At 38.2% G+C, this 16,771-nt stretch overlaps 1 protein-coding gene across 9 annotated transcripts in view; it reads left to right on the top strand.

Moving 5' to 3' along the window:
• fgfr2 (fibroblast growth factor receptor 2) overlaps window positions 1-10,320 on the top strand; it is a 50,055-nt gene extending 39,735 nt beyond the window's left edge. For all 9 annotated transcript variants that reach the window (XM_056250637.1, XM_056250638.1, XM_056250636.1 and 6 more), the window contains 4 exons: window positions 2,090-2,160; window positions 5,836-5,973; window positions 8,175-8,280; window positions 9,900-10,320. In XM_056250637.1, coding sequence (XP_056106612.1) covers window positions 2,090-2,160; window positions 5,836-5,973; window positions 8,175-8,280; window positions 9,900-10,064 — 480 coding nt within the window. In that variant the 3' untranslated portion in view covers window positions 10,065-10,320. The remainder of the gene's footprint in view (window positions 1-2,089; window positions 2,161-5,835; window positions 5,974-8,174; window positions 8,281-9,899) is intronic.
• The last annotated feature ends 6,451 nt before the right edge of the window (window positions 10,321-16,771 follow it).

Here is a 16,771-nt window from a genome sequence, read left to right as displayed (position 1 = left end):
CTTTAAACACATTTCCTGTTGCTTTTCTGCTCGGTATGCATTCTTCTGTCTGTTTTTAAAGAGCACTCCATTACTATCTGTTGTGTTGATGTTGAAAAAGAATGAGGCAACACACACACTACCGTTCAAACGTATTTTTTTAAGAAGTCTCTTATGATCACAAATGCTGCATATATTTGATCATAAATACAGTAAAAACAGTAATATTGTGAAGTGTTATTACCATTTAAAATAACGGTTTGCTATTTGAATACATTTTAAGAAGTAATTTATTCCTGATTATGAAAAACTGACGCAAAGAAATCATTTCTTATTATTATCAATGTTGAAAACAGTTGTGCTGCTTAATATTTTCGTGATGCATTTTTTTCAGGATTTTTCAGAAAGAACAACATTATAAATGTCTTTGCAGTCACTTTCGATCAATTGTACTCTTTTGAAAAGTAGTGTATAGTATCTTATTTTTTTTTATGCAATGGTCAATAGCGTTTAAATCACATGAACTATAATTTGCTGCTTGCTACATTTTTATTCTTAAGCAATTTATTTAGATAAACTTCTGAGTAAAGATGAGTTCTCAATGCTTTTGGTCCATTTTTCCCTGATAAGAAATACTGTAAATTTGAAATGCATCTACTAAATGTTAATGTTATCAATGTTTAAGTGTACACAACCATAGAAATGGCCTTAAATCCAATATACATGCACTAAAAGCTACAAAACTCCAATTCAGATCTCAATGGGTCTTGAATCATTCTTTATACAGTTATATTCAGGCTCGACTCCTTTCAGCCTCCCGCCATCTCTTTCTTTGTTCTCTCACCTTTTCTCTCTTCCATTTCTCCCTTTTCCCCTCTGTTTATCTGTCACATCCCCCCCTCCTCTCACCAGTCTTGGCATGATTTGCAGATTCCCAGGCAGTCGGCGTGTAAAGTGATTTCAGCTCTTTGCTTATTTGGCCCTGCCCTCTTCTCTTATTCCAAAGCTTGTTGTTCAAGCTCATGAGAAAGAAATGTTAGTGACAAACCTAAACACATTAGCATAGCTTTAACTCTAATTCCCACCATTATACCAGTCTCTAGCCCATCGTAGATGCTTGTTTAGGCTGTAAATCACTCATCCAAGAGTTTAGGTTATCAGACATGTCAGCGAAAGAGTGTGTGAATATTAATAGCATTATAATCATTGTCAAATTTGGGTCAATGTTCACATAAGATCAACATGAAATTAAAATGGACCCTATTTACTTAATAAATAAACATTCCTTATTGTGCATGATTCTAGTTTACATGTGTCAAACTCCACTCCTCAAGGGCCAATGTCTCCAACCAGCTCCAAAACACCTGCCTGGAAGTTTTCTAGTTAGTTATTTACAGTTGTTAGATGGTATAGATGGTTGATCAATTGGGTTTCCAGCTTGTGGATCTGGTTGAAAAATCAGGTTCAACAGCTGGAAATTCAACTGAATCCTGATGGCCTATTTTAGAGCTGGTTGGACCAGTAGAAAACCAGCTACCATCTCCAAAAAACTTTTACCTTTAACTGGTAGGACTTGGATTTTACAACATGGAAATAAATGTAAGCAGCAACTTTTCCAAACTTAACTCACCAGTTCTGCTTTAGTCCTGATTTATTTCTTAGTTCTTATCAAGGTCACCAAGATCTGGCCATGAATATTTTAAACATAGTTTGGCGTTATTAAAACAACGAGCAAAGCCCAGATTGAGCGATACTGATGACTGATTAATGGCTGGGGTTAGATTCAATTACACTAGTTCAACCCTGTCTAAATAAAACACTGCGAGCCAGGAGATTGTGAACTCGGAGCCCTTCCTATTGGATCTAGCACTGTAAATGCCATTGACTCTTGTATCTTCTCCACTAGCCTCAATTTATAACCCCCCACAATGGCTCCTTCGGGAAATTAGAGTTCGGCGATATGTCCCACCAGGATTTAATTCCCATATTGGCTGCTTGAGGCTTAATGAAATTTCAGGCTAACGAGGGTCTCGTACAGATAAAGATGTGAGTTTCGCAGTGTGTGGATGTTGATGTGTGTTGACCGTCTTTGACCTTTTCTCCTCTGTAGGGTCGTCTGCCAGTGAAATGGATGGCTCCAGAGGCGCTGTTCGACCGGGTGTACACGCACCAGAGTGATGTGTAAGTCAACCATTTGTGTGCTTCATTTTTTTTTAAGAGGATATATCATTGAAAACATGATTATTATTGAGCTTTTGCTTAGGTTTATAACCCAAACTCACTCCCTAGTCCATGCATATTATTTACTGAACCTAAGCAATTGCAAAAAAAAACCCTCTATCACAACCAAGAACATTTGAACGGATGAAAGTGCAACTGTTACTGGTTCTGTAAGCCAATTATAACAGGAAATTTGCGTATAGAACACAAATAGCTGATTATTATTCTTGCACAGTGGTTTTGAAGGAAATGCGGAAGTTGTAATGGATCGAAGTCTAAATGGCTTTTGAAAATGACACTGTTAGAGATGTTTGTCTTTCTGCAAATTGAAAAAGGTACTGTTTTCAATATATTTGGAGAGCAGGAAAACACTTCTACTGTGATTGGAGTCGCTGTGTGTTTGTGTAAAGCGAGTAGTTTGGGAAGGAATAGGAACTGCTGGCTGGTGAGTTGAGGGTACGAGAATTGATTCCCTTCTGAACAGTGATGGAAAGTTAAGGAAGAGTTTTTGTAAGGCAGAGAAAGAAGAAGGGCTGTTCGCGGCCAGCGCTACACCGAAAAGCGAGAGATTTCACGCTCGACTTGCGACCAGTGCCGTGTTACTAATCTGCGCAGCTTCAAAGCCCTTCAGAAAGGCCAGACTCTCACCTCCCAGAGCCTGGACGGAAATGCCCTCGATCTTCCCTTCACTCCGTCCCGTCACACTCCTCTCTCCAGCGCTTCTCTACCCCATTGTTTTCTCTTTTTCTGAACACTTAAATGTCTCTTCCCCTCTTTTTTTTTTTCCATAGAGTGAAATAATCCTGTGTTTTTTTTGTCATTTGAGCTTGCATTTATCCGCTAGTACATGCTTGTTTCATCTCATTTTAAGCGTACTTTTTTTTTCTTTGTCTCATAAAGAGATGAAACGAACCGGAAGTTATGCTTTGGTGCATGTTGGATTTTTCACGCAGCCTCTGCGGGGCGTTTTTAAGGTTTGGTTTCATGCTTGGGCTGCAGTCATTTCTACATTCTTTTGTTATTAATAATCTGATCTTTTGGTTTTCGCCCATCAAGTTTCAAATTCAATATTTAATTTGTCCAGTATTTAATGCATTGGAATGTACAAAAACAGACATTATCATTTACGATTTTGGCCATACTGTCCACCCCTAATGAAATGTGTTGTAAGTGTGTGTGTTGTTTTGTAATCTCTTGCAGGTCATTATCTTTTGTCATCTGTGTCTGCTCTTTGTGTGGTCCGTGCAGTAAAATCAAATCAATAGCAAAGAGACCCTTATTGATGGCAAACTCTTGAATCTTTTATCTCAGCTAGGGTCCCGAGTTCTCTGATTGGCTCAGAGGCAGACACAATCTATATATGACATCATATTAAATTAATACATAAATTATAATAAAAATTGGCATGTTTTGACAAACAAGACCCCCAGGGAATGGGATGATGTAAGTTGCAGAGCTTGCAAAAAGGAAAATATGGATGCATGTGTGTGGATTTGCTTAGGATGTTAAATTGATGGCTTTTATGGTTAAGGTTCATCCGGCCCCATGCAAGGTCAGCTATATTAGATTAACAAGGTGTCACCCTTATATATATATAATTACATAGTTTTATTTATTTTTGCTTTTAGAAAATGAAGATTATATGCATTGAGGCATTATTTCCATGAAAGTTAAGCAGGTTTTCTTCATGCAAAATGTCATTTCTTATTTCTTTGTTAATTTTGAGGTAAATTTTTTGTGATATTCACCCATTCATTGCTAATTAGCAAGCAAAGTCTATTAGCTAGAGAATAGTAGACACAAGCTGATTGCATGGCTTATTGCATTGAAGCGTAAGGGTTCAAGAGGGCATTGCAGTGACCCTTTCTGTGCTCTCAGTGTGAGTGATTGATCATGGGGAGGTTAGCAGCGGTTACATGGGGTGACTGAATAGAGATGATGAATTTAGCAAACATGTCAGAGAAGATGCAGCGCTAGATAAAGACGAGAAGACAAACGGGGTTACTGATTATGTAAACAAACACGTGGACGAGTGACTGCAGGAGTAAACGAAAGCAGAGAGTCTTAGTGCTTTGCTTTGTGTTTTGTGACTGCAACGGGTCATCAGAAAGGAGTACAAACAGAAAAGAAAAAAAACGTGTTGCTCAGAGATTGCTCTTTTGTAGCTCAGGAGACTAAATGATGAGTTCATGCTTCATTTACATATCTACTTAGTTTAGGATGTTTCTTGAAAAATTCCATAGGAGCAACAAAAATAGACATAAATGAGTCAATATTTGACGTATAGTACAGTATATAGTATGTACTGTAGAGAGCAGCTCCAAAAATATTGGAGGTCATATTGAGATCTTTGATTTATTATTAAACTTTGGTATCTGAGAACATTTTGAGACACTTTTTTCAGAGGAAGCAGATTGCAATAAAAGTCTAAATTTGCTCTCTTTTAAATCTCACTGCAAGAAGCAATTGAGAAGTTACAGAGATCTCACTTAAGCTCTTTCTTTTCTATGTGTGTGTGTGTGTGTGTGTGTGTGTGTACCTACTTAACTATATTTTGGAGACAAATTTGTACCCAGAAGTGACCAAAACCTGACAAAATCTCCAAAATTCTCCCTTTACGTACGTCCTCATTTGTAAATCTGGTATAAAAATATAGAAATTAAAGGTTTTTTTAAAATGTAAAAATGCAGAAAGTTTTGTGTGATGGGTAGGTTTAGGGGTCGGGTTAGTGTAAGGGGACAGAATACACAGTTTGTACAGTATAAAAACCATTACGTCTATGGAATGTCCCCATTTAGATAGCTAAGTAAACGTGTGTATGTGTGTGTGTGTGTGTGTGTGTGGAGATCTGTTTCTTAAGCACATTGTGTAATGCATTGATAATTTCAAACCGTTATATCTTGTGATTGTGAAATGCTTTTGTCAACTCAGCAGGATAAATAAAAGCTTATGAAGATGATAAGGATTTCTGGCTCTGCATGTCCTCCGGCCTATTTTGGGACTCTCATATGATGAGTCAACACGTGTGGAACCCTCTGTGGAAACTCTTATCGTCATTTGAGTATTTTATCCATCCCCCCCCCACCCCGTCTTAGATGAAGCAACATGGAATTGGCATGTGATGAAAAATCATTCCCCGCTACAATCTTCCGCCCTCTGGACGTTTGTTTCCTGTGGGTCTCGCTAATGTTTGTTTTGGCTGGACAATATGTGTCATTGTGGCGTTCCATGGAGGACAAAAGCCAGCTTTGAGTCCAGAGTCATTTGAGTCGTGTAAGAGTGGTCCCACAGTCTGAGAAAAGACCGCATTTAGACCCCAACAGCTACTGCGTTGTTAGCGCCAACAAATATCACTACTGTAAATGGATCAAATTTGGAGTTTTGGCTTAATTTCACAGTCCAAATTTTGGGGATAGTGAAGTGATGGTACCACAGAAGAGGCTGGAATGTTTTGCTCCCTTTGACAGGGGTTGTTGAGAATAACTGAACAAAATGCTGATTGTTCAACATTTCAATTGCATGTCAATACACTCGCATTGTATTTTGTCAAAACACTGATTGAAAGTGTGATCCACAAAGAGGAACGTGTTGTACTGTGAAAGTGATCTGATGAATGTGTGTTTTGGTCTCTTCCAGCTGGTCGTTTGGGGTTTTAATGTGGGAGATCTTCACGCTCGGCGGTTCTCCGTATCCTGGAATACCTGTCGAGGAGCTTTTTAAGCTACTAAAAGAGGGTCATCGCATGGACAAACCTGCTAACTGCACCAATGAGTTGTGAGTGCTCTTTTCTCAAAGGTTTCATGTTACATGGTTTGTAATAGCATTCTCTCTATTTGGAATAATTTAGCATGTCTGCTAGTTTGTTAAGCTGTCGCCCCACTAACCTTTTTTGTCATTTTTATTTGCATTCAATGTGACTAGTTAAACTAGTGTCCTGGTTACCATTTTAATCATTTTCTATTTCAGTTGCAGTTTATTTTACAGTACGTGCACTTACATGTACTTACAGTGTACTTGCCTAAGAAAGTACTGGGTAATATAAGGTAACAACATGGGTTAAGGTTAGGTTTAGGGCTAGGTTCAGGCTTAGTACCTAGTTATTACCCAGTTATTGTAATAACTATAAGTACATAGTATACATGGGGAACAGGACTGTAAAATAAAGTGCTACCTCTATTCCTACCACTTTTTGTCTTGCATTTGCATTATCAGTGAGCTGATGTCCTACTAATGGTTATTATCCTACCATCTTTTAACTTGCATTTAGCATGTCAGTGAGCTAGTTAAGCTGGCATACAGTGTCGTATGAATTTCCTACCATTTTTTCTGTATTGCATTTGCATTGTCAGTGAACTGGTTAAATTACCATTTAAATAACCATTTTTTCTACCATTTTTATTTGCATGCATTTACTTTGTCATTGAGATATTTAAGCTAAAGTCCTAGTAATTATTTTCATTTTCTACCATTTTTCTTATTTACTTCTCCATGTCAGTGAGCTAGTTAAGCTGGCGTCCAACTCACCTTTTTTTAAATCATATTTTTTGGCTTTCATTATATACTAGTTAAATGTGCAGTATAAGTGATTTCTGCTAAACACTATTGATATTTGAAATCACCAAAACAAACACACCTCGGCCTAAAAGGATCACACACACACATTCACGCACACACAATGCTAAACAGCCAACGACTATGGCGGAATCTGCTGTGCCTGCTGCTCGAGTGTATGATGCAATCAGCAATAAGTAGACTTGTAGTCAAGACCGCCTAAACCGAGACCAAGACAAGACCAAGTCGAGACCGGAGGGGAAAAAAACAGACTAGTGTTGAAGCTAAGCAATAACTTGTAAGATTTTGTTTTGCATTGCCTGCCTATCTCTGCCAATTTCAAAGTCTCCAAATGAATCCATTCTGCAACTTTTAAATACATAATTATATTTTTAAAAACGAAATTATAGGCTTAAGTGCAGGATCCGAAAGATGGTCGTTTTGTCGCTATGGTTACACACACACACACACACCGTTGGCGGTGCGCTCAAAGTCATCTGTCAGTTGTGCAGTTACCCAAAATCTCCTGAATTAAGTTAAAACCCATCATGTCACTGATATGTGTTTTACTAAATATTATTAATACATCAAAAACTGTACATGATATGTGTTTTTTAAATCAAGTGATCAAAGTGCTCGTTGCCGCTGCGATCAGTGGCGCGGATACGGTGTTTTCTCGTGTGGCTCTCGCACACCGCACTGTCTTCTCTCGGACGCGCGCTTCAATCCGTTGCGGATATCGTCGTGGATATTGTAGTATTATATTGCTAAATCCCCCGACCACTATGTCAGTCTGAGACAGCGAGACCTAGACAAGACCGAGAGGTCCGAGACCAAGACCAAAGACCGTCAAGGCCGTGACAAGACCAAGACCACTTTTACGTGACATACATCACTAGCAATAAGTGAAAGCAATTTATGTTACTATGGTTATTCAGACCGAATGTCTAATTGTTATTTAGCTTTTTTGATGGCAAAGTCACCCCTTCTAGTGTCCCACTAACCACTTTTTGTGAATGAGCTAGTGTCGATTTGAAGCTAATTTTCCAGCTAGTGTGAATTGGCTCTTCCAAGACACTTTGCAGCTTCTGAGAACAAGCAACAGATTGTAGTTTCACAGTGGTAGTCTTTGGTCTGGCTCTCATAGCATTCGCTGTGACAAATGAGCTCCTCCTCACCCTAACCCCCAAAAAGTATCTAGCAGCCATAATGTCAATGACCTAACAAACTTTCACATTGGTTTGCTGCCAAAATGAGACGTTGCAGTAGCTTTGAGATGTTGCCCTTTCATCGAACCAGATAGTTAGCGCACACATACTCGCCTGAGCATGTCTGATTACTCAAATGGTTGCACCGCACTTGATCTCCAAAACAAAGCGTAGAAATAAATAAATGATGTCACATTGTCTTTTCCTCTTTCTCAGGTACATGATGATGAAGGACTGCTGGCATGCGATCTCTTCCCACAGGCCCACATTCAAACAGTTGGTTGAGGACTTGGACCGCATTCTCACTTTGGCAACCAACGAGGTGAGATGTGCACACATTGACACACGCATGCATAAACAGACCCGAAACCAGTCACACTTTCTCTATAGTTCTGGGATCCATCAAACCCATGCCAACGCTGGCTCCAGCTCGCAACATTTCGCAAGATCCGTAAAGGGAAGGAAACAGTTTTTACGGTCAGCGTACAGGTCGAGAGTTGCACGTGCTTGGGTTTGCGAGTGCGGTTAGCGTTGCTCAATTGTCAGATGGATCCCTACGACGGAACGCTAGACGATTCTTTCCGTTCCCTAGCTGTCATCCACGATATCCATGTGGCGGGCTGAGGGATGGAAATCTGTCAGAACTTGTCGAAGGGGGGATTGAGCCGTGGAAGAGAGATGATGCCAAAAGCCCCGCTCTCGCTCGCCGTTTTGAACTTTCGAAATGTAATAAAGTGCCTCTGCTTTCTTCCCCCCGTCTTAAACTGCTCACAGATGTGAAGGTCTTTAGTAATGTGAGCTGCCTTGTGTTGAGCAGCGAGAGTTCAATCCAACACTCATTTTCAGCAACCTAAAACCCCCCTCTTCCTCTAGTCAAATAGCTCAGTACAAGCCACAAAGAGAAAATGGCTCCAATTTTGTTTGAGGAATGAACCAGGGAAAAACATTCTTCTGTACATTTTTCTTATACTGTATATTCATGTGCATTGGATGTTTATATGATGTATTTCGAAAATATATATGTCTTCAGGTGTGGTCCCTTCTGATTCACTGAATTTCGATAACCAGATTTTGGTTAGACTTGAAGGAGACTGTGCAGACGTGGAATCTGCCACAGTGGTTTCCAGCTTGGTTAAACTCTTATTGAGTATTCTAACATTTGAGCGTGCTGTATTTTGAAGGAAGCGGCTAGTAGTTGAGTGTTATTGCTGGTGAACCACAGCGGAAAGTATTATTTGAGTTTTAAATAATTATTTGATTATATACACTAGTGTTCAAAAGTTTGGGGTCAGTCAAAAAATGCTTTTTGAAAAACAAAAGTATCGGTTGCCACAAAAATTGGAACTGTTTTCAACATTGATATTAATCAGAAATGTTTCTCGAGCAGCAAATCAGCATGTTAGAAGAATGATTTCTGAAGGATCATGTGACACTGAAGACTGGAGTAATGATGCAGAACATTCAGCTTTGATCACAGGAATACATTATAAATATATTCAAATAGAAAGCAGTTGTTTTAAATTGTAATAATATTTCACAATATTATAGTTTTTACTGTATTTTTAGAATGCAGCCTTGTGAGCGACTTTTAAAAAATCTTACAGACCTCAAACCTTTGAACAAGATCATAAGTAGGTGTAAACAAAAACGACATTTACAAATATATATATATAAACTATGTGTACATATTTAAAAAATAAAAATAATAATGACACAACCAAACAAATGTGCACTTCAACTAAAATAATATCTATAATAGTAATGATATCAAAATAACACTGCTTTCAAATGCTTTTCCCCCCATAGAAATATGTTTTATTTTCCAACTGGAAAAGGTTCTCCATTCCTCATTGACTAATTCAAATATAATTTGGCTCTATGTTTTTTCCTACTAAATGCATAAGAACGTATATGCTGATGGCTTGATCTGTGTGTCTGTAGGAGTATCTGGACCTGTGTGCCCCAGTGGAGCAGTATTCTCCCAGTTTCCCCGACACACGCAGCTCCTGCTCTTCCGGAGACGATTCCGTCTTCTCCCACGACCCATTAGCAGACGAGCCCTGCCTTCCCAAGTACCAGCACATCAACGGAGGCATAAAAACATGAGCCCGTTCAACGTCCTCCAGACCCACCACATCCAAGCTACACCTCCAGTTCTCAAAAAGAGTGAAAGACTTTTACCCACAGTTCACTTTTACCCACCCAGAACCGTACGCTGCCTCAAGACCCCTGGTGAAGCTCCCGCTGGACTTTGGGAGCGTGCTGAGGGAGGCTGAGACGCCCGAGTGCTGCTTTTCCGGAAAGAAACTGAAGTGTGTGAAGAGCAGGTGCTTTTTTTTTTTGTGTGGAAACACACACTTGCGCACACAAAAACACGTGACCAAGCTCTTAAGAAGAGGATGAGGACCAGAGAAAAGTGACTGTTCTCAAGGGCCCACCTCTTTTTTTTCTTTTTTGTTTGTTTATTTTGCCGTTTTTTTCCGTTTATGTTGGGATTTTCTTCCATTCTTGCCATCATTCCATTGCTTGGCATTCCAGGAGTCTGTGTTCCCAAGTGAAATGAAATGGAGCACGTGTACAGAACTCTTAAGAGACTAAAACCAAGACAAAAAAAGGAGAAAATAGGAAACGAGTACTATATGGAAACACACAACTAACAGAAGAAGAAGTAGAAGAAGACATATCACTGCCTCCGGTTGGTTTTTAAAATTGTTTTATTTTGAAATGTTCCGTTTTTACCGTGATAACTCAGTTATCGTACAAAAAGCCCAAGCAGTTATCCTTATTGGTAAAAAATAATAATATTAAAACATGGTATATAGTGCTGGGTATATTTGTAAATATATTCAAATATGTAAAAATATATATTATATATTTACAGTGAATTATTTTTTGTATGGACTTTCGAACAATTCCTCCCCTTTCCCTCTTTTTCTTCAGAGTCAAAAATGGATGTAGACAAGTCTAGATGTTTCTATTACATTCCCAGACAAACATTCGCACATGTACAGCAGGACTCGACATTAAAGAAAGTGTTTTTCTGAGTGTGTTTTGAGGTATTTCCTGTTAAAACAGGACGTTTCTTTTCTTTGTCTTCTATTAGGAGTTCACTAGCATTTAGATGACCTCAAAATGAACAAATATGCACTAAAAGCCACAAAACTTTTATTTTGGTGCATGCATATGTTCCAGACACATTGAGCTGTGGTGCTGGTTTGAATCCGGGAAACGTTTAATGTCGGGTCCTGCACAACTCTCACTTGCTGACACAGTCACGTATTGGCTTTCAGGGAAAGAGATAGCATGTTAATTTATTGACTTATGTTAAAAAGAATCAAAAGGATTCAAAAAAGATCAAAATAATAAAGAGATAATAATATTAATGATGACAGTAGAAACGATAATGATTCATAATGTTTATTTTGTAATTTAAAATGACATTTCAGTGAGGTAATGGTACAAATAATTATTTGTAGCTGGTATCGAAAGATTTGCATTTCTTACGTTTTTTTTTTATATATATACAAATGTGAATGGTAAGTTAAAATGCAAAAATAACGTACATTTTTATAGTCAGCTAATCCCTTTTCTATTGTAGAGGATGTTGTTTTTATCCGGCTATTTTACTCACACTGAAGTTTGCATTTGAATTTGACAAAATACTGGAAAAAAAAAGGTTGCAGTATATATTTTTTTGCCGTTTTACCCACATCAACAATACAGTTTTCAAAACACAGAAGTATTAATTGTTCAAGTGTTTCATTTTCTTCCAGACAAATGAGATGAGGGTGTTCTCAACAAATGTTCCTGACAGATTTGTAAAATTAAAGATGGAAAAAATGAATTGTGTGTGATTTGTTTTTTTTTATACTATTGTATGTGATGATCAGTCTCTTGACTCTCTTTCTGGTGTCCTTGCACATATTGTGAAAGTTTCAAGTGCACAGACACACATCCTTGTCTTGATGTAGAAAGAATTTGATAAGAAATGTTCATATTGAGATATCTAACAGTAATTTAAAGTTTTGCTATTTTGGCATATGTGAGCAGTTTGAGACCTTGTTGAGATCTTTTGATGAGACGCGTATGATATTACTGGGGTCTTTTTCTTAGAAGAATCATCTGAAAAGCAGATGTTAACCTAAGCAAATCAATCATTTGATCTCATTTATGTCTTATGTCTAAAAATTGAGATGACTTTTCATTCCTGTAGAAACCAGCATTCCCAGAAAAGTGCCATTACAGGTCATTTTGTTCTTCATAAGGCTGTGTTTAAGACAGCTGCTCATCCCAATGGCGTCACACTTACATTTGAAAAATAAAAGTTTGGGGGTTTTCACAGCAAAAGCCATAGAAGAACCATTTTTGCTTCCCCGAAAGAACCTTCCAGTGAACAGCTTTTTTCTTAGTATTAAGGACATTTTTTAAAAAAAATCTAAAGAACTTTTTCCTTTATAAACAACCTTTTGTGCAATGGAAAGGTTCTCTTCATAGAGCCATCATTGCAAATTAAGAACATTTACTTTTAAGATTGATCCTCAGAATGGAGAAGAGAGTAAAACAAAAAGATGAGACAAAAAACTATGATGACTGAACCCTGTCATGACCATCAGTGGCACAAGTGTACTGAGATATCTGACGTTAATTTTAAGCTTTGTTATTTTGGCATGCCGTATGTTAGCAGTTTTAGACGGACTAAAACTAACTTTTTGCCATATCTGCCAATGAACGGTGACTTGAGGAAATGTTCCGGCCATAAAATTCACAATTTTCAGGTACAGTTCATAAAGTAGGCTAATCAAATGTAAAATAACACTACATAGTCTTCACTGTATACATTAAGCATAGATTAATCCTTATTAAAGTTACAAAAGTTAACACAGACAGCATCAGGTATATTAGGCTGCTGTCACTTTAAGACCGAATGCACAGATCGGTTCTTCAAATCCGGCCCTAATCAAACTCACCTATCTGCAATTTTCTAGTAACTTTGAAGACCTTGATTAGCTTGTTCAGGTGTGTTTGATTAGGGTTAGAACTAAACTCGCCAAGACGGGCATTTTGCGGCATAATTTTGTGTGAATTTGTCCATTCAAGCGCAAGAAGACGTAAAAGAGATTGACACCGCTTCATATACCGATTTTTACTCGCATTTGGCGCTTGGCGAGTGTTAATTTTAGGCCCTTGTTCTTAGACCTTGTTGTGATCTTTAGATGAGACACTTATGAGATTACTGGGGTCATGGGACAATAACTATGGTGACTGAAACCTGTCATGACCATCAGTGGCACAAGCATTCAGACCCCATTACTGGTCTCCACCAGCCTGTATGATCCGCTTAATGAGAGACTGCGATGAGCATCTGCCACATAGAGTTCTTCAGCTCAGAGCTGTTGAAATACGTGAGGAGGCCCATCAGAGCGCCGACTACCACCTCGATCTACTCGTTCTCGTACCGTCCATCTGTCAGGAGGCTGTTTGCACAAGGTCCAGTCCTCTGGAATGTCAACATACAGACCCACACTCACGGATAACACACCGGTGACGGTTAATCAGTAACACAAACCATGGTTTAGATGCTTACATAGCAAACTCAGTGTGTGAATTATACTTTCAGAGTCGGCTTCTGTAGAGACATTTCTGAAGATCATTTTAAAGCATTATCTGTTGAGGATCATCTCACACAACTCAGTTTGACTTTTAATGCATCAGGGTAATCTTAAAGGATGTGTGTATTTTCTGTTTATTAAGGTAAACTCTATAGGCAAAACCATTGTTTTCAATTTTGGGCTGTTTCTCTTCCATAACTTTCCTTCTTTCATACTAGTGGAAAGATAAATACACATGACCTAGCTACGTATACGACTTATATACCAACGTTTACAGTTTTATTCCTATCTGTATTCTAAAGGTTTTCACTGAGGGGTTTGCTGATCTGATTTATATTTACATATATTACTAAAAATATGTTCCTGATTCCTGGCTATTAAAAAAAAACTCTAATAAAATATGTAACACAAAATTAAACAAGAATTTTTATCCAGTTCAGATTTCTATTCTATAAATGTATGCAAATCAGTGCATATTTAATTAGATAATGATGTATTTGCATGATTGAACAAAACATTTTAGAAAACGTTCCTATCACATAATGTACAGAAAGGTATTTGTAGGTATAGATTTTCAAACCACATTTACTATTTATGCAATATCAGAAATAGTACAAGTAGTATGCTAGTATGCAGTTCCACTATCCATTGTGTCTCTACGGCCCTATGAAAACATACCCATTGACTGAGCAAACACACACATTGGTCCCGCCCCCAAACTCACACTATAGCTGGGTTTCAGTCACGTGATTATGATGACGCGCGAAATTCAGATGGAGGGCAGGGGAGTGAAGAGCGCAATGGACGAGATGGAGGAAAGTCCGTACTGTACTACTTTACACGCTATTACAAGAGAAAGATATAAACAAAAAATCAAACATATGTTGGACGTGATCCTTACGTTATGAAGAGGAGCGATTTTCAACTGAATTGAAAGATTTTCCTGCCATCGAGGTGGTAGATATCAGCAACTACCTCGTCTTACAGACATACTTTGACTTTACAAAGTTCGTAAATGTTACACGTTACACAAACATAGCCACTTAAGTTGTATTAACTCACCATTGACGAAGTGATCACTGCACAAACGGGCATTTTCCCATTCGGCTCCTCCCGACCGCAGACGTAGGTTTGCAAGCCGTTTTTCCGGAGTTTTTCGGTCAATTTCTTGCATTTTCCCCCTTTATGAACAACAACTTTTGGTACACGATAAAAACTCCTCGTGGTTTGATCGATTTAAGTAACCATAAACGACGCAAAACATAGGCATTTTGAGTTTGTTATAGTGCTTTCTAAATACACCAAATCACTTCCTGCCCTCCATTTGCATTTCGCGCCATGGCAACGCAGTGGCGTGACGTCATATGAAAACAAGCTGATGGTTCCAGTGACTGAGTTGTTCGAACAATGACTGAATTATAACAGCATACTGCTCCTATTTTTCTACATGATCTTTTTTGTCAAAAAATAAAGAGCAGAATTTTTAGCAGTGTGCTGTTATGAATTCAGTCATTGTTCGCCCAACATGTCAGACAAAGGAACCATCAGCCAATAGTGTGAGTTTGGGGGCGGGACCAATGTCTGCTTGCTCGGCCAATGGGGGAAGTGCTCGGTAAGCCTGTTTGGAAACAATCATTATTTTGAGTTAGTTTGGTGACAGAAATCACATTCTTCAGAAGTCAAGACTTAAGCAAATCCCTAGTTTCTTGTCCCAGATTTGCACTGGTTTATAGTATTTTTTAGTGCAGTGATTGTCTACACAAGAGAAATGTGAACGTTTTACATGAAGGCATCAATGATCAAGTTAGATACTAAAGCTTGTCTCTACAGGGCTTAAGTTGTCAATAGAGTCTCTAAAGTTTAAGAGGAATAGCAGATGTGCAGCTAAACTCCAATCTTCATGATGGCCAATAAAAACAGCCATAAAGAAACACAGTCTTATAAATGAGCTTTAATTGAAAATGAGCAGATGAGCAGTTCATCAGAGCTCTGATGATCTTGCCCTAGTGGAACGTGAAGCTTTGAACGTCTATAATCCAGAAGTTGTGCATCAACAGCTAAAGAATTTAATCTCTTTTAACAATTGTTTTATACTAAACTATTTTCTTTGATATTAGACAGAGTCTAGAAATATCTAATGTCATAGACAACTCAAAATGAATCAGTTCTGGAAATGATTTAGTTTTAGACCATTTTGGGCATTGTACGTTGTGACTTAAAGGGGTCCTATTATGCTTTTTCACTTTTTCAACTAGTGTGTAATGTTTCTGTTTGAGCATAAAAAAAGATCTACAAGGTTACAAAGCTCAAAGTCCACTCCAAAGGGAGATATTTTATTTAACAGAATCCCCTTTCCAAGAACTACAACGATTGGCTCGTTTGGACTACAACGCGATTTTTCCGGGCTTTGTGACGTCATAACGTTCCTCATTTAAATAATCCCCGCCCACAGAATACACAGAAAAGCGGACAAGGCCTGGATGAGCTGCTATGTCAAAAAGACGCTGTTTTTTCCACAACTCATTTGTTTGACCTCCTAAGGCTGACAAACTTAGAATGGGTCAAATTTATTTTAATCTCTATGTTTATCTGTGTGCTGCACATTTGATGAAGAACAGCAGGCTACACAACACATAAAAGCTTCTCCTGAAATGGAGCAGTTTCCACTTTTTCGGGACAATCTGTTGTTTGTGGATGACATCTTGTATGTATGTCTTCATTATTATTTGTAGTTCATTTTCTATTAAAAGTTCTAATTATAAGTTTTATGTTGTTGGTATGCTCGCCGGCTAGCCAACATTAGTGTTGATATAGTGTTGTTTACTGTAGCTTTTGTAAACTCTTGCTTTCGTAAGGCTTTTCACCCCCTTTTTGTGTTTGTATAATCATAGTTTTCCGACAAATATCACGATTAAATGGTGGATAACATCGTACCTATAATGTTAAAAAAAAACATACCACTCTGAAATGTCCTGTGAAATCAGTGCTTGCAACGTCCGTGCATGAAATCCGTTCTGGATGCTGCTCTTGTTTGTTAACATTGTCAGGGTCTGAATCAGGTTTGAAATTGCCACCATCCTTTATATTTAAACAAGAGCAGAACTTGCGATTATGGAGGGGTGGGATATTTCCCGAACACGCGCTCAGCGCTGCCAATTCACAACACACTGGGCCAGCTAACCAATCACAGCACATTTTGTATTT

The sequence above is a fragment of the Rhinichthys klamathensis genome, unplaced genomic scaffold, assembly GCF_029890125.1.
Source record: "Rhinichthys klamathensis goyatoka isolate OS25496 unplaced genomic scaffold, OSU_Roscu_1.1 h1tg000072l_1, whole genome shotgun sequence".
In the NCBI taxonomy this organism is placed as follows: Eukaryota; Metazoa; Chordata; class Actinopteri; order Cypriniformes; family Leuciscidae; genus Rhinichthys; species Rhinichthys klamathensis.
This window is presented reverse-complemented; position numbering and strand designations above follow the sequence as displayed.